Source organism: Pseudoliparis swirei, chromosome 19, assembly GCF_029220125.1.
Source record: "Pseudoliparis swirei isolate HS2019 ecotype Mariana Trench chromosome 19, NWPU_hadal_v1, whole genome shotgun sequence".
NCBI classification, from domain to species: domain Eukaryota; kingdom Metazoa; phylum Chordata; class Actinopteri; order Perciformes; family Liparidae; genus Pseudoliparis; species Pseudoliparis swirei.
Window position 1 is genome coordinate 4,735,605 of NC_079406.1, and position 18,728 is coordinate 4,754,332.

General features: G+C 45.6%; 1 protein-coding gene across 1 annotated transcript in view; it reads left to right on the forward strand.

The window, feature by feature from the left end:
- Positions 1 to 18,399, forward strand: part of psd2 (pleckstrin and Sec7 domain containing 2) — a 32,919-nt gene extending 14,520 nt beyond the window's left edge. Inside the window, 12 exon segments of the mRNA XM_056439534.1 lie at positions 7,377 to 7,562; positions 7,814 to 7,894; positions 8,722 to 8,894; positions 9,204 to 9,262; positions 10,563 to 10,652; positions 10,765 to 10,808; positions 10,958 to 11,148; positions 12,680 to 12,750; positions 13,148 to 13,305; positions 13,637 to 13,781; positions 14,066 to 14,209; positions 16,204 to 18,399. Of these exon segments, the coding sequence (XP_056295509.1) occupies positions 7,377 to 7,562; positions 7,814 to 7,894; positions 8,722 to 8,894; positions 9,204 to 9,262; positions 10,563 to 10,652; positions 10,765 to 10,808; positions 10,958 to 11,148; positions 12,680 to 12,750; positions 13,148 to 13,305; positions 13,637 to 13,781; positions 14,066 to 14,209; positions 16,204 to 16,407 (1,546 nt within the window). The 3' untranslated portion in view covers positions 16,408 to 18,399.
- Positions 18,400 to 18,728: the final 329 nt, after the last annotated feature.

Here is an 18,728-nt window from a genome sequence, read left to right on the forward strand (position 1 = left end):
TTTCTGTCTGTCTCTCTCTCTCTCTTTTTCTCTCTCTGGCTGTCTCTCTCTGTGTCTCTCCTCCTCTCTCTCCTCTCTCTTTCTGGCTGTCTCTCTCTCTCTCTTTTTCTCTCTCTGGCTGTCTCTCTCTCTGTGTTTCCCCTCCCCTCTCTCTCCTCTCTCTTTCTGTCTCTCTCTCTCTCTCTCTCTTTTTCTCTCTCTGGCTGTCTCTCTCTCCCTCTCTCTCTCCTCTCTCTTTCTGTGTCTCTCCTCCTCTCTCTCTCTCTCTCTCTCTCCTCTCTCTTTCTGTCTCTCTCTCTCTCTTTTTCTCTCTCTCTGTGTCTCTCCTCTCTCTCTTTCTGTCTGTCTCTCTCTCTTTTTCTCTCTGTCTGTCTCTCTCTGTGTCTCTCCTTCTCTCTCTCTCTCCCCCTCTCTCTCTGTCAGTCTGTCTGTCAAGCAGCTAACTAGTGTCAATAGCCAGCTAGAGCTACACAGTGGAACTGACTAGTTGAATGCTGCTTATGCGTTAAGGCAACATGTAGTATTCACGCACAAGAACACGCACACACACACACACACACACACACACACACTCTCACTCACACACGCAGTGAAACCCTTCTGACTGATATGGATATGCCACTTGAGGCCAAGAGTCGCATCAAAGCACAAACGCACATTCAACAGGAGTGCGATGGAAAGTGTCGAACAAGGGGGTCTTGTTCACTCGTGCATACTTAATAAAACCTGAGGAGGACGTGTGCAGCGTCTCCGGCTCAACGCGAGCGCGCGCGGATACGATCCTGCGCGCGTATCCGTTTGGGAAACGTGCAGCCGGCTGCGCGTTCCTCCCCCCTGGTACGCGAGCCCACGAGATCTAAGCGCGAGCAGGGCAGATAAAAGCCAGGCGCAGTTGTTTCCATATCAGAGACGGGGCTCTGCCGCGTGGACCGTAATCTCTTTCATACACACACCGTGGCGTGCAGAGACGCACACACACACGCGCGCAAATAAAAGACACGCGGGCCGAGCGGCTTGCAGAAATGTGCATAATGCTCGTGCATCCTAAGCCAGAGCTTTCATATCTTACACACTCTGAATCTTTCCCTCTTCCTGTTTCTCACTCATGCACACATACACACACACAGACCCACACACACAGACCCACACACACAGACCCACACACACATCTTTCAGGATGTGATTTTGGGTATAAAACCCTTCCCTTGGTTCTTTAGTGCTGCTGAAACATCCTGCAGATTATCCTTTCCTGGCTCTCAGTCAGGCAGTGTTATGGACACACACACTCACACACACACACACACACAGTCGCACTTTTGCAACACACGCAGTAATACATACACATTCAAATAGACACACTAACTGAATCATTTCAGCACCGACAGATTTATCCCCCGTCTAAATATAGCTGGACTCAGTTTTATGACACACCCTGCAGTCTTACTGTACCAATGGCGGTTTTGTCTGAATGGGGTTCTTCTGACCACAGGCTTCTCTCCTCCGAGGCGTCTGTCAACACTTCCTGAATGATGGGTTTAGTGGAAAGAGAGCCAGGCTCTACAGAATAGTTATGGCCCTTTTTAGTTTTTCAACTTTCTACACAAGTAAGTTCTACAAGCCATTTCAAAATACAGTGATTTAGTTGTCATTATGTAATTGTTACTTAACCCTCCTGTTTCCTTCACATTTACTAACATATTTTACCCTCGGGGTCAATTTGACCCCAGCAATTAAAACCTCCAGAAAATTATTAGAATTAATATTGTTTCCCAAGTTTAAGTGTGAGGTACTTTATGTTTGTATGTTGACTACCTATATAGCCCTTTAAATATATAACAAAGTTGATATTTCTTATATGTTTGACACAGTGAAAAACAGCCTGGGGTCAAATTGACCCCAAAGAACACCGACATTAAACATTGAATGGGGTCAAATTGACCCTAAAGGTAACAGGAGGGTTAAATTGACGATTTTTGAGGCTGTAGTTTAAACTATAGCGTGATGTTTGTTAATACATTTTATCATCAATAGTGGTTGATGATATCACAATTACAAATCTTTCCATCCACCCATATTGCGACCCTTAACCAGGTCGTGGTGGCAGCCGGCTAAGCAAGGTGTCCACGCGTTCCCAGATCGGATATATGCTGTAGTTCTATCCAGTGGGTTCCCTGAAGAACCTTCAAACAGAAGGCCTCCGTGAGGCAACCCGATCAGATGCCTGAACCATCTCCGAGAGCAGCGGCTCTCCCTCCAGCTCATGATGCCTGAGCTCCCGACAGAGATCCACCGCTCCATTTTACCTCTCTCCTCCGAATCGTGACGAGGGAAAGCCTAAATGGAGCTCTCTGAAAACATGTACCTCTGTACCCCCCCCCCCCCCACACACGACTCCCAGGTGGACTCGGTCAAAATCCCACAAAACACATACACACCTTGTACAACATTTCTTTTTATGTTTTGAGTGAAGCGCAAAAAAGAAGGACTCCTTTGGGGCTGCATGTGTTCGTGAGGAGCACATGGCTGTGGCTAACTACTCAAAGTACTTAATCCGTTTGTCCGACGCACTGGCCGCCGTGAGAACCTCACTTCTGTGCTCCAGCAGGTCTGTAACTCTGCTGTCTGTGAAACTGAATCCACGGTGTGTAAATGACAAAGTGTATATATGAGTCACTGCTTTTGGCTGCACAAAGAAACCCACACAGCTGGTTCCAGTGATGACTGACCCTCGGCGTTATTGCTGTTGTCAAGGAATTGTACTCATTGTTGTCTGTACCTAATAATGCGCAGGGCCCGGCTGCAGCGAACCTCGTGGAGTGGTCGCCGGTCCAAAGAGCAATCGAGCTACCTCCAGGGGGTTGTCTCTTTTCCCGTCTTCCATCTCCCAAAATGTTGTACTTTTGACGCTGCGGCTGCCTCTCTGTCCCCGGAGTGTTTTATTGTTCTTCTTTCCACCAGATGAGAAAGAGGAAGGAGGGAATTAGATCGTGAGGCTGGCAGGCAGGGATGTGTCAGTGTGTGTTGTAAAGATGTCTGTGTGTGTGTGTGTGTGTGTGTGTGTGTGTGTCTCGTCGTTGCATAACCCATCACATAGGGTGAGGGTGAGTCCCTCATATTACTGTGCTTATGGACCTCCATTCAGTGACCTTGATCAAGTACTTTCATGCTTTTTTAACTATTTATATCCTGCTCTCCAACACATAATATGGCATCCTCCTTTTATAAATAAAAATAAAAAAACAATAAAAACAGGACCTTTATAAAAACTTTGGGACACGATCGTGGGTGAATTGAGTTTTTCTGCTGAGCCACATGGAAACAATACACTGGAGGAACATACAGAACCCCCACACACACACAAGGCCATTGTGGAGCCGCCACCAGGAACCGTAATTCATTGGGACAAGGCAGCCCTACTCGTTGGCTCCGCCCCCAACATCGTTGGCCCCGCCCCCAACATCCTCTCCTCCGCGGAGCTCCAACAAACTTCAAGGAAAGAGAAAGAAACCCCTCCAAACACACATTCCTGGTGTGTTGACACTACGGCGAAGTGACGCTTCAGTCTAACTCATCACCAGAAGCAGCCGTAATCATCGATGACCCGACTTCCGCTTTGAAGAAATCGGATTGTTTGGCAAATTAGAAAACAAAACCGCGGGGCCGATGCGGATTCCACCGACGACCGGACGATGAGGCGGTCGGACCTCCGCGCGCCGTTAACCGCTGATTTCCAAAGTTCCGAGGGACGATGTGGAAAGAGGAATATGACGTTCACTTCGACTTTTTGCTGCAAATCCTGTAAGTTCGACATTGCTCCAGGTCACAGACTGTATTTAAAGATTTGGGTGGGAAGGGTAACATTATGCTGCGTGGCAACATGGACATCGTGAGGTAGTTTGACTCTATACACACACACACACACACACACACACACACACACACACACACACACACATACACACTATTGTACTTGTATTGTGTTTCTGCAGGGGCTTCTCTATGATACTAAAATTAGGATGACAATTATTTTTTTCGTTTTTAAATCTCACGTGGTGTGTTCCCTTTAATGACTTTTTAAGTAGAATGTAGTGGATTTAGAGAATCTAGCAGGAGTGTACCCTCAATTAAGATATTATCTCTATCAGGATTTATCATTTTAAATGGAAGGCAAGAGATATGATATGTATCTAGTTGCTATGGATACAAGGTGGTATTAACGATAGTCGGGTGGCAACAAAAAAATATCCAGTTTACAATTCATATAAAAAGAAGACATGAGAAACACTCATGATGCTCATGTTAAAGACCCTGGAAACAGTCATTTATACTTTGACTGAAATTAATCACAGCAAAAAGAAAAATTCCAGCGACTAAACTAGTCTCTGGAGGTATTACATCGATATTTGTTGCTCTCGCCCACTTGAGGGATGCCTAACTGCTCTAAATGGTTATTTCCACAGTTTTAAAAACAGCAACTGGTCACTCTTCGTGGCCTCAGTTGATGACCCGACCGTGTCAATAATAGTGTGAAAAACAAAACGCAAAAGCTGTGGCTGTACACGGATGTAACTTTGGGTCATTTCTTGCGTCCAGAGATGTCTTCGTTGCTTGTTTTACATGTAAGAGTCTTAATAATGCGACAGCATGTTTTGATGAGACGGTGTAAAAAAATCCCCAGCAGATGACCTCGCTGACGCACAAACACACACACACACAATATGTGTGCGTGCCCGTAATGTGTCTGCCTCGGTTAGCCATCCATCAGAGCGATGTGAAAATATAATAAAAGTCCACTGTATGCCATTATAGACGATTACCCTCATGGATGATGCCATTAGCAGTAATATGCCCCCACCCCAAACACAGACACACACCGTACACGCAAAACACACCTCTAGGTGTGGGTTTGGGTGGTGCACAGCCAAAGAGCTTAGCATGTGAGTCACAGGCATGCACCATCACGCTCCGTGTGTCTCTGACACAGAGCGACTGCATGGCGGTCACACACGATGAATGTGCGGCCTGGGGATACACAATCGAGCCTTCAGATAGACAAATAGGTTTTACTGTGTGCCACTTGGCCCTCGGTGACGCCAAGTATCCCGGAGCAAAAAGGTCTGTGCTAGATATCTGACACATCATGTTGTGTCTCTCTCACTGGTGTGTGTGTGTGTTTTTTTGCCAGACACCAGTGAATCGGGGAGCCTGCCGTCGTTTTGGCCCCATGACTGAAATGAGCTCTGAATGATTTATGAGGTCCCTCTGCGTGGAGTGAATTAATACGGTCAGACAAGCGGAAGCAATTTCAGGCTGGATATTGTTTTGATGGCTTCCCGCAGACTCATTTTTATCGTGTGTCTATATGCGCGTCTGTGTATTTATCTTCTATCTTTATGTCTATATATTTCCATCCATCCACTTTTCCATTATTAAAGGGGGGGGGTACAGGGTTTCTGTGACTTTCCCCAGGCTACGTGGGATTTGTAGTCCATCCAGCAAAATCTGTGTTTCCTCCAGAAGGATCCGTACAGGAAGCATTTTAATCACATCGCCAAACGACCTCGACGGGTTTCACTCCATCCGGATACACCCTGTCCCTCAGGGTGAGCCCTGGCACCCTGCGCATGAAAACTGCTTTCATCCGACTCTATATCTGCAATCTCGTTGTCATTCATGCGGCGATGATGCTCCCCCGAGATACGGTGGAGGAGTTTGCACGACCCGCCTCATCATGGCGGAGGGTTTATGTGCTCCCGTGGCCCAGGGAGGCAGCAGCTCCTTGTCGTGTCTCCCAAAGGCAAACTGGTCCCAGGTCAGAGGTCAGATGAAGAGGGGTACTCGGTGCCTAATGAATCAGTCGAAGACAGAGGACAGTGCGACCTTGCCCGGGGGAGAGAAACCAGGCAGGGCACCGGTGGGTTAGATAGCCTGCAATCTCTTTACTAGCACAGGACACTCTGCTTCCGCCGTCACCACGGTAACCAGCAAATCCCCAACGACATCAGCGCGTAATGTATTGAATTTGTGCGCGGTAATGCAATTGGGCCGATCTGATTATGTAAAAAAAAAAAAACACACACATCGGAATCATCTGGCGAGAACGCTGACGGAGCCGCGCAGATGCAAACACGGACAGGAAATGAGGAGACGTCATTTAGACGGAGGTAATTTACCGTTTCTTTTTGCAGATTTCTACAATAATTGAGTGCAATTTGCATTTTGTTCCTTTTTAGCTTTGGAGATATCGAATGTCGTGCCGTTTCAAATCGGCTCCCCGCCGACGACTGGTAGTGCGTCGCAAAGCAGACTCAAAATCTTCAATACACTACCTCGCTACGTTCATGAATAAATAAGTAGGGTACGAATTAATCATCCAAACTTCTCCTGACGACACTAACGGTGACACAGAGTGTGTGTCCTTGGCTTGATGGGTTCATCGCTCTCTGTTTTTCTTCTTCACTTTAAATACAGGGTTCGTACGGTCATGGAAAACCTGGAAAAGTCATGGAATTTTAAAATGGTCATTTCCAGGCCTGGAGAAGTCATGGAAAAAACTTAAATCATAAAAGTTTTGGAAAAGTCCTGGAAATGTGTTATAATCACGTGTTCATTTACGCCGAGTTTGAAATAATTAATATGTTTTTTTAAAGAAAGACGCTCAAAATATAAGCCAGCGATAGCTCTCAATATCGCACAATTTTCTAAATTTTTCGTGTTTATACCGAGATTTCAGTTTGGTCATGGAAATTTGGTTTAAAGTCCTGGAAAAGTCATGAAAATCCATTGGTTAAAATGTGTAAGAACCCTGTAAATACGACCGAGTCCATCCAGCCTCCTGCGGGAACACCCTGCCTCACAGCCACACGCATACACCCAATCACAGCTGGGCCGGGCGGGACGCTGATGATCATGGGACGGACGGCTCACTCGTTCAGTCGGGTGTTTCAAGGTCACGGCAGATGTTCTGGCTCTACCGGCCCTTTTTTATAAAATAAAAAGCCCCTTTCTCTAACGTCCAGGCTGCATGTGCCTGAAACGGAGGGAAAGAAGAGCAGAGTCGAGCTTTTAGTTTGTACATGTCACCACTTGCATTCAAATCATGTTCGAGGTCAACGGTCTGGAGCTTCATAAGAAGAGACTCTCGGCATTATAATCTACCGTTGGTCGTTAAGTGGCGGCGTATCTGGGTCAGTGTCGTCACGAGGCATTTAAACATCATTTGACTTTGTGTCTATGTGAGCATATGTTTACATAATTGAGTTTTTCCACTTTCCTCTGTCTAGTTTGAAGTGAGTGGGCGTGCAACGACGGACATGTGCTCCATTCATTAACCTAAGCACCTGTGTGTGTGTGTGTGTGTGTGTTCTCTCCAACAGCGATGCCAACCTCACAGACTCGGAGGAGTGCGATTTGGGCAGCCAGGAGCGCTTGGAGCGCGGCAGCACCGACACGCTGGCCAACGGCTGCCGAGCCGACTTCGGGGCCGCCAAGAGGCTCGCCAAGCGCCTCTATCACCTCGAGGGCTTCAAACGCTGCGACGTGGCCAGACACCTGGGCAAGAAGTGAGCACGCACACACACACACACACACACACACACACACACACATACACACACATACACAGTCGCACATGTGTGCACATGATGACTAATAAATGACCCGAAACACAAGAAATCATGTTTGCATAGTTGCATATGTTCTGTATTAGTGCATGGATGACACATGTGCTCAGGCTCACTTCATTCGTCACGTGACACATTCGTACGCCCGCCGCGTTGCCGTGCCGACGCTCTCTTCCCGTCTCCCCCCGCAGTAACGAGTTCAGCCAGCTGGTGGCGTCGGAGTACCTGAGCTTCTTCGATTTCTCCGGCCTGTCGCTGGATCGAGCCCTGAGGTAAACGCACCCGTCAGCACCTGGGTCTGATGAGGTACACACACACACATAGGTGTGTGTGTGTGTGTGTGTGTGTGTGTGTGTGTTAACCCCCGTCACGAGGCGTCAGCTTTGTGCTAATCAAGCTGTCGTGTTCAGTGCAGTTGGCCGGTGGAGCTGACGGCGGTGGAGTTCGTCGCTGCTCTGTCCCCGACATGTCGCCGTCTCAAACGGCGGCCTTCAGTCGAAGCCTCGAGTCGGAACCAGAATAGCAAAATGTCCCCGCCAAACATTAACATACTAACATTTCTGCGTTCATATTGTTTGGATCTGGGATTTCATTTGGTTTACACTAAAGTCAGCTCATGATAAAAGAGGGTGAAAATTAATTTAATTAAGTTTTCTGTCGTTCCCTGCATTCATTTTGACCTCATAGAAATACTTTTCAATACATTTTCTGTTGCACATTTCATATCGGGGGCAATAATGTTGGGCTGCATCGAAAGATCATTTTAGTTATTGACTAAATCTGCCCTGTTTTTAAAAATAGATTTCTCGTTGAAATGAAGGAAGTCCAATGGGGACGTCTCGTCATGTCCAACCAAAAGTAAAACTCCCCAAAAGAATCAATCGACACATGATATACAACAAAAACACATTTGAGAAGCTGGAACCAGCAAATGTGACCGAAACGCTCATGTGATTATCATTTTCTGTCGATAGACCAGTTGATTAATATCGAGACCCTCCTCTACAAAGTCTATGCACTTTCAGAAGTAACAATATCTCGATTTTTAAAAATTGAATTTGACCTCCGTTGACCTCGTGGTGTCATTCCTGTGCGACAGGACCTTCTTGAAGGCCTTTCCGCTCATGGGAGAGACCCAGGAGAGGGAGAGGGTCCTCGTGCATTTCTCCAGACGCTTCTGCCACTGCAACCCACGGATACTTATCCCCGAGGGTCAGAGCCCAGAGGAGAAGGAGGAGGAGGAGAAAGACGGCGATGACGACGACGACGACGGTATGAAGAATAAAAGTCGTAGCAGCTGTACAAAATAACACACCGCTAGTAATAATAGATGTTATAGTAATAACACTGAGCCAACAGAGGCACTCGCTGAAGTTATTGCAACATGCAGCTCTGCAGATGTCTATTAACAGTACATTGTGTGTGTGTGTGTGTGTGTGTGTGTGTGTGTGTGTGTGTGTGTGTGTGTGTGTGTGTGTGTGTGTGTGTGTGTGTGTGTGTGTGTGTGTGTGTGTGTGTGTGTGTGTGTGTGTGTGTGTGTGTGTGTGTGTGTGTGTGTGTGTGTGTGTCATCCCGCTGCAGATGGAGCCCACACGTTAACCTGCGCCCTCATGCTGCTCAACACCGACCTCCACGGACACGTACGTACCGCACTTTGTCTCGTTACAGGATTGCCTTTCCCTCTAATCCCTCTTCAACCCCCCCGCCCGGCCCCAAAGCATTAAGACGGCGTTGGCACGACTCCTCTCTCCTCATCTTTTTCTGTATCTTGTTCGTTCGCTCCCTTCTCCGCTCTCTCTCCGCTGCGCGGCGGCGGCCTACATTCTGACCCGTTTCTGTCTCTCGTCTCCTCCCATCGCCTCATGCATTCAGTAAACTGGAGCACTGGGGTCTGGGCAGCATAACACGATCAGTGTCACAGGTCCCGTGCTTTGCTTTTCCTCGACCCCCCCTGCTCTACTCCACTTCCTGCTTCTAGATCTTTCAGTGAATATCCCTCCTCTTAACCAAACTAACGAAACTTTCCCTTTCCTCCTTTTTATCCCCCGCTAACCAAATCTGCCCCCCTGGTCTCTGTCCACCCCTGCAGGTGGTAAGTATATTGATAGTACTAACACCTCCCATTAGGGTCATAATAACGGATGATGCACACACTCATGCATTCATTTGAGTTATTCAGTGGCACAAAAACAAATCCAGGTGCTGAAATGTGTTTCACCAAAGAGAAATGGTCAGTAGCTATTTTTGCTTTTACATATAATAAATGCAATATTGGGAACAAGCAATTAGAAATGCAATTGATCTGCAGCATTGCACATTTGCATGAAAATTAAACACTATAAACTGAGAAGTTCATCCAGTTTGTTTTTGGCTCTGGAGTATAAGATGTTACCTATTTGCTGGATATCGTGAATAAATGGAGCGTAACACATTTTGTGACGCATCGATCCACACGGAGCGCTGAATCCTGGGTATTTTGAACTCTTCCTAGAAAAGGGAGCCGGGTTGTCTTTGTCGGTTACGTGGCCTTCTCAGAGGGGAAATAAGAATAAAAAGCCACGGACAATTATATATATTTCTTTTTTTTCTCCTTTTTGTTGTTGCAACAGCAGTGAGTCAGCTTTAGTCCCACGTCTGTTTAGCTTCCAGGCAGAAAGAGGCAGTAATACACAAACACCTCCCTGTGTTTCATCCTCTAATGACGCATCATAATTAGAGGTTAAAACATGAGGACATGTATGGATGCTCCATACAGGAACCTTCTCATTGCTAGTCGAACCAGCAGCACACCACTGCCACCCGGTGGATGGTTGCGCAACTGCATTCAGGTTGGAGGCGATAAAGAAAATAAAGCTGAAGATTGTACAAATTTGCCTCCAGAAAAATACAAATGTGATCTTAAACTGTTGTGTTTCTGTGTGTGTGTTCGCCTCTCCTCAGAATATTGGGAAGAAGATGTCGTGCCAACAGTTCATCAGTAACCTCGACGGCCTCAACAATGGCAAAGACTACCCGAAAGACTTATTAAAGGTACAGGACGCCCCGTGACGAAGTAGAGCCGTCTCAGTATCTGGCGGCGTGATGTTTATTTTGTCTGAGCACGTCTTTACAGTTCCTCTCCTTCGTTGCTTCGTCCACGCAGGTCTTGTATAACTCGATCAGGAATGAGAAGCTGGAGTGGGCAGTGTGAGTACACATTTTGTGTTCGTCAGTAGCAAAAGGTATTTGGGGTATGCACGTTTTGGTGGAAGCAAGCCCACTTGAATATCTACTGCTCAGCTTGGTCTGAATGTGTGTGTCTGTGTGTGTGTCTGTGTGTGTGTGTGTGCGCGCAGTGAGGAGGAGGAGTTGAGGAAGAGTCTGTCGGAGCTGGTGGAAGAGCAGTGCGAGGGCGGGTGTAAGCGCGTTGCCAGGGTAACGGACGGCAGTAACCCCTTCATCGCCATCCCCATCCTCTTGAACGCCGTCACCTACAAACACGGAGTGCTGAGCCGCAAGAGCCACGCCGACATGGACGGCAAGCGCAGTGAGTGATCGTATACACACACACACACACACACACAGACACACACACACACACACACACAGACATACTTAAAGGGTACCTGTAGTGCAAAACAACAACGTGCTACATCCATTCGGCGCATCAAATAAATCATATTTTCCCTGCCGCTATTGTCAACAAGTCACGCATAGCCCGAGGATTTACATTTCTTTGTCAACATTCCGAGTCCGTGAACGCTTCAGGGCGCAGCCATTTTGCTAGTTATTTACTCATGTCAAAGCTAACTATGACGTTGAGTCGTTGAAAGGAATTCAGCCAATCCGGAGCCACTTTGTGACAAAACAGCGGATAGCCTATAACAAACAAACTGAGCTATAAAGGTGTACCAAATATAATGTCTTTCCCTCTATCGTGAAACATTCGTAGCGAAGAATTACACAATCTATATGGTCAAAATCAATGGAGATACTGCGAATGCCACGATACACGGGCAGCGGACGCGCCTTATTCGATATACCGCGGCCTCCATGGTGCGCGGCCTACTGAGACCGCTATATAAAGTATGGGCTTCTTAGTCTATGCTAAAGGATCATCATAATCATGGGCGATAGTATGCAGGCAAATGTTAGGCCTCTCGCTTATGGGAGAATAAAGGTGAATATATTCAGAATATTAGTAATAATCACACCAACTCTGGTGATCGCAAATTAGCCTACATGAAACAACTGGCAAACTTACCGATTTGACAGTTCTCCCTCGGGTGCAGACCCCGAACATGTGGGCCGAACATTGCATCAATGAAAGACATCTCCAGCGCTGGCTTATGCGCGATGTAGCTATCAAGCTCACGCTTTTGTGTGAAGCAGATGAGGTCTAATGACACGATATCATCGGACATAAGTTCGTGCTCTTTACAACAAATGCACTCTATGTCTGTTTTTTGTGGCACACATTTCCCACAACTGCACCAAACGTCCGCCGACTTGCGTGCACGGTCCGCACGGTGAAGCATCTGTACCGGCGGTCCTTCGGCATCAACTTCATCAGAATCATCGCTATCATCGCTGTCACAATTCACTAAATGGGGATAGTCTGCTTTTAAAGGTTCAAACAAGTATCCAGTTGCTGAATCAGACAATCTTTCATCGTCCATATTATCAATCTCTCAGCATTTGTTTGCGAGCGCTCGACGTTGTTTATATTGGTATCTGAACACATCCGCTGTGGCTGGCTGTCGATCTCTCAACGATTTGACGTCACACCACCCGCGCCATATTCAAGCTCCAGTGCAATGTCGCATGTCGGAGTTGAGGACTTTGAACAGCCTAAACTACGTATTGTTATTGAATACTGGACCGTCAGTGCATGAATAACCTTTAGAAACACATTATCTTTTGATCTGGCTACATATTCGCTTTCACTACAGGTACCCTTTAACCTGAATGAAATACATTCAAAGAAGTTACTGTAAAACAACATGACATACTTAAAAAAAATGTTTTCCCTTTTCCAGCCTTAATAACCTCCTGTTTTTCCCTTTTCCCTGCTCCAGCCCCGAGGGGTCGGCGCGGTTGGAAGAAGTTCTATGCGGTACTGAAGGGGATGATCTTGTATCTCCAGAAGGTACCGCTTCTTGTCCTCTGCCCCGTTACCATAGAAACACAGCGGTGGCGGATGCTCCTTGCTGCTCGGCCCTGTGTGTGTGTGTGTGTGTGTGTGTGTGTGTGTGTGTGTGTGTGTGTGTGTGTAATGGAGAGAGAGTGAGATAGAAGAGAGGAAGTGAGGCATGGCTGCTCTACTGTGTGTGTTGTCTCCCCCTGCTGGTAGGAAGCGTGTACTCGCTAATACGCTTGTGAAATGTTCAAACGAAAGAGTTGCTCGTTTTAAGTTTATTATGTAATTTAATAAAGGTTAATCCTCAAGATGAAGTAGATTTTAATACAGTACCAGTTTATGCTACTCTTAGATTATGTGGGAGACAGAGTGACTGAAACATAACCCCCCCCGTGACCTTACCCAGGATGAGTACAAGCCTGACGCTGACATTTCGGAGGTGGACCTGAAGAACGCAGTGCGGATCCACCACGCTTTAGCCACTCGTGCCACCGACTACAGCAAGAGATCCTTCGTGCTGAAGCTGAAAACCTCCGACTGGAGAGTCTTTCTGCTGCACGCCTCGTAAGTCACCAGTCAGATGTGAGATGCAAAAAAAACAAAAAAACAGGAAATGAGAAAATAATGAGATGGGATGTTCCTTTTTCATGCACGTGCATGTTTTAGAAAATGTTTTCACGTGTTTTCATTGGACGGTACCATCCAAAGATCCTGACACATTCGGACCATCTTGTAACAATGTCTCATACAGGGTGAGCTGGTGCAGAAAAGGCATGGATGGACTGTGATGATGATGATGATGATGAACTGTTAGTAGCTGTCTGTTTGTATTCGTCCTATTTTCAGTCATTCTCTGCAGCCACCCCTCACTCTCTCTCTCTCTCTCTCCTTCCAGGAGCGAGGAGGAGATGATGTCTTGGATCTTCCGCATCAACCTGGTGGCGGCGCTGTTCTCCGCCCCGGCCTTCCCGGCCGCCATCGGCTCCATGAAGAAATTCTGTCGGCCCATCTTGCCGTCTTCATCCACCCGACTGAAACAGGTACATGAGGAGGACGACACACGCACATCGGGGACAAGAACTGCTTCCCTTCCCCACCAGATGCATCATACATTATTATCAAACGCAATATTATGATTGATATTTTTTGCACGGTACATAATATACAGCGTATCAACCCTAGCACACACAAGCCTTCTGCAACAAAGGTCTGCACACAGGGGTTTGGCTTTTTGTTTTTTTATTTACACATTCTATTTGTGTCCGCTCGCATCCGATTGGCTGTGTCTGGCTTTTTTTCTCCGTCCCGGCTGTGATTGGTGCAGGAGGAGCAGCTGCTGAGTCACGAGAGCAAGCTGAAGCAGATGAGCCTGGAGCTGGAGGAGCACCGGAAAAACTCGCCCTCGGTCGACCCCAAAAGCCGCGAGTGGGAGGAGCACCGGCTCAAAGAGCACTACCTCACGTACGAGGTACCGGCTCCGGCTCATTCGGCCGCTTCTTTATGCGCGTCTGTTTTCATGGGCTTTTATGGGGATGTTTTTCAAGAGAGCAGAAAGCATGACAGACGGCCTCTTCCCGGCCTTCTTCTTTTTATGTCCATTCTATATATATTTGAGGTACATCATATTATCATTTTGTTTTATTAGTAGTGGTCGTGAGCAAGTACAGGGTTTGTATGGTCATGGAAAACCTGGAAAAGTCATGGAATTTTCAAAAAATTGTTATTTCCAGTCCTGGAAAAGTCCTTGAAAGAAATTTAATTTCCAGAAGTTTTGGAAAAATCATGGAATTGTGTTATATTCATATATTAAGCAGTTTGATAAAAAGAATAAACATTTATATCAATATTTATTCTTTTAATCAAACTATTGTCTCTCATTCATTTGTGTTATTTAAGGGTATATACTCGTGTCTACACCGAGATTTCATAAAATGTTTGATATGGAAATTTGGTTTAAAGTCCTGGAGATCGATTGGTCAACATGTGTATGAACCCTGTAAGTAAATATTTAGTTAGCACAGCTCAAAAAGTCGTCACGATGTTAGTGAAAAGAGATGGAGCTCGTGTTTATTAAAGGGATAGTTTGGGTATTTTGAAGTGGGGTTGTACGGGGTAACATCATAGTCAGTGTAGTACCTACAGTAGATGGAGACAGACTCTAAACATCCATAATTCATCTATCTACTGTTTTTGTCAGCTGAGTGTGATGGCTTCGAAAGGGAGCATTAATAAGTTTCACTTTTAGTTCAGTTTTCCTCCAAAAGAGCTGATGTGGCGAATATGTTAAAAGAATAACGTATTCCACAAACTCCATGTATTGTAGTTATGTAATACGCTCGACGGTGAATACGTCCCGCATTCAACCCGACTTCAAAACCCCCCGAACTGTCCCTTTAAGGCCTCTGTCAGCGCGGTCAGGAAAACTAACGCGCATTCTTTTTTGGTCGTGTCCCTTTAATAGTTTATTTTATTGCAGAACGGCGACAGAAACATAAATTAAACTCATATTAAACAGGAAAACCCCGCTTTGTCTTCATATGCCATCTTAATATGCGGTTGAAAACTAGTTTGCTTTTTAATTTTTTTTTATTTATTAGTTGTGTTTATTCTAATTTGCTCTACCTTCCTGTCACTTTATGCAGTACTACTGCAAACAGAACAACACACACACACAAAAAATACTTGTTCGCTGATCCCTGTCGCTATATTGTGCACATTCTCTAATAAAGTATATTTTAAAAAATATATATATATATTAAAGAGAAAAATAAAATTGACACTGTCGATGTGCTGTAGATCAAAAAAAAAAAGAAGAAAAAGAAAACTAGTTTGCTCTTCCGCTCTCTGGCCAAACGCACCTGGCTGCACTCAGGTGAGGTCCGCATACAGTTAACGCCCCCTGACGTCATAATAATAATAATAATAAAAACTTTTATAGCGGTTTTGTGAATACAGAAAGACGCTTTACACGGGGACAAGAGACAGGGACAAATGGAACAAAACAAAAATGTCATCATTGCATCATCATCAACATCATCATCATCATCCTTTCAGCAATACGTCAACATGACCAACATTATATCAGCATCATTTGATCTATGAGCAGCAGCATGATTATAATAATCTTTTTAATTTATACAGCGCTTTTTAAGACACTTAACATGTCACATTCATGCACAGCTACGGGGAGCAATTCAGGGTTAAGTGTCTTGCTCAAGGACACATCGACTAGGGCGGGGATTGAACCACCAACCCCCTGATTGATAGAAGGACCTGCTGACCACCAACACACAGTCACCTCATCCTAATTGACCAACATGGATGAGATACGGCATATGTAATCACAAATCAGTGGAGTGGCTTCTACACGCTCAATCAACCTGAACCTTTAGGACCATTACAGTCTTGTTTCATCATCTTTTTAATCTCACGTTCCTCCTCCTCCTCCTCCTCTCTGAGCAGAAGAGCCGCTACGAGACGTACATCAGCCTCCTGGGGGCCAAGATCAGCGCGGAAACGGACGACCTTGAGAAGATCGAGGCCGGCGTGATGGGGGGCCTGATCATGGACGGGGTCATGGCCGGCCGCGAGGGCCACCTCCGCAAGACGCAGTCCTCCCCGTCCATCAGTCAGGCTCACGGCGGCGCCCAAGGACAGAGGAGCTGAGGTCGAGGAAGGAGGAGCGAGTGGCCTCGGCCCAAAAGAACGGCGAGCTTAAATCCTCCGACTCCTTCGTGGGCGTTCCTGTTCGTATTTTGTGTTTTCGGGCACTTCCTGTCGTCCGTACAGCGAGAAACCGGAGAGAAGTCGCTCTCTCCTCCCCAGAATGTATCCGCCCTGGTGATAAGTGTCTGTCCTTAGCAATAGACGGAGAGGGCCGCGGGCCCCTCCGCTTGAAACCCAAGTGACCCCGCCGGACCTCAGCCCTTTGGAACTCTTAAGTATTGCACATTCAAAACGATCATACCCGTGATCACTATTTATACCACGACGTCATCAGTATTATTTTGAGAAATGAATCTCGGATCTCTTTAGATGAAATGTGTTTTTAGTTGTGATTCATAATGTATTTTATTGAAGGGCCAGAGAACGAAGGAGGAGCCGCTTCTCCCGGTCCTCTCTGGAGATGGAGATGGTACTAATGTAGCATTGTGGAAAGTTCTTCATCCCCCGCCCATGTTGACGCACCCAGCCGCTCACACAGGTGTGTGTGTGTGTGTGTGTACGGACCTTTACGTGTTAAGTCACAGCAGAGACTCTCAAAAAAGAACTTCTCAGAAGGATCAAGTCCCTGCCATGTATAGCATATATTTATTTATTTAATTCTCCAAACCTTTATTATTCACCCCGGGGACCTTTTTACAGCGATTACGCTCGCTCTGTCCCCCCCCCCCCTCTCTCTTTCTCGACATTCGTGCAGTTGCATCACGTACACACACGTCGCATCCGCTACATTCGTGAGCGCTTTGAAGGAGCGGTGTTTGAACTCCGCCAGAGGAGCTGGAGGTCGAGTGCCTTACTCACGGGCACCTTGACACGAGCTGTGGTTTAGAGAGTCGGTCAGAGAGATCCCAAACACTGACATGCCTTCAGTTATCCCGTTTATAACCAGTCAAACCCGAACTGAGGAAGATGAAGATGACGGTGTGTGTGAGCACCTTAATCCATCCCAACCAGCCCAAACACGCTCGCACACACGCACACACGGACACGCACGCACACACGCACCTTTTCTCGCTCTTGGTAATTTGCTTATATGACACAACTGTAGTGAGCTCAGCGGTCACTCAGAACCAGAGCTGTGACTCTGGCCATTAATAATAATACATATATATATATACATATTAATATATATATACATATATATATAGACACATATATATGTATATATTAATATATATATATATAAAACATGTATATGTGTATATATATGTATGTATATATTACTATATATATATTAATATATACACATGTATATATATTAATATATATACGCGTGTGTATATATATATATATACACACACATATATATATATACATTTAATATACATATATATATACATGTATATATTCATAGATATATATATAATATATATATATGAATATATACATGTATATATATATGTGTATATTAAATGTATATATATGTATATACACATGTATATATTAATATAATGGTGACCAACAGGATCTGAGATCCTTTTTGGAGACTTGGCCAGAAACCTGGGAGTCACAGCTGGATCCTGGTCTTGGATCCTGGTTTTGGATCCTGGTCTTGGATCCTGGTGCAGACCGAGATGCTGAAGTGGAGGTTTCCAGACAGGAAGTAGCGTTTTATAAAGCTGTGTTGTGAGGACGAATAACTGCTTTCTTACCGGGAGACTTCCCCTCGTCGTCACGTTGGCTGTCGTGCTAACCTTTGTTCCCCAATGTTCTAGGGTAGCCTGTGCTTTAGGATCGTAGACAAAATATTGTTGATTGTTATGTTTTATTTTTTTTAAATGACAACTTCGGCACCTTGATGTCAGCATTGGAGCCGTCTCTCGTTTTGTTTGTATATCGGGACTGTTTTTTTCGACAGGATGCTTATACTATGTAAAGGACATATTTACTGAATATTTAGTCTGTGCTTCATAAAGTAAGCTTTTATACAGATAATCGTGCTTGTGATTCATTCATCTCGTCCACTCCGACCGGCATCCAGGATATGATGTCAACGTTAACTCTATATGTATTATATATTTATAATAATGCAAACGCATTGGGTTCAGCACCGTCCAACATTCACAACACGGGTGAACGCACAATGTTTCAGCTGCAGTGAAGAGCTCGATTAAAAAGGTGGCAGGCAAGTTTAAATGTGTGTAAATCATCTGTCAACTAGGCCAAAGACACGGGAATAAATCAATAAAGACAATAAACAGTTCATACGTCTACAGCCGGCATCCAAGGTTATATATCGAACCGATCTGGGCCGGTTTGGCTCG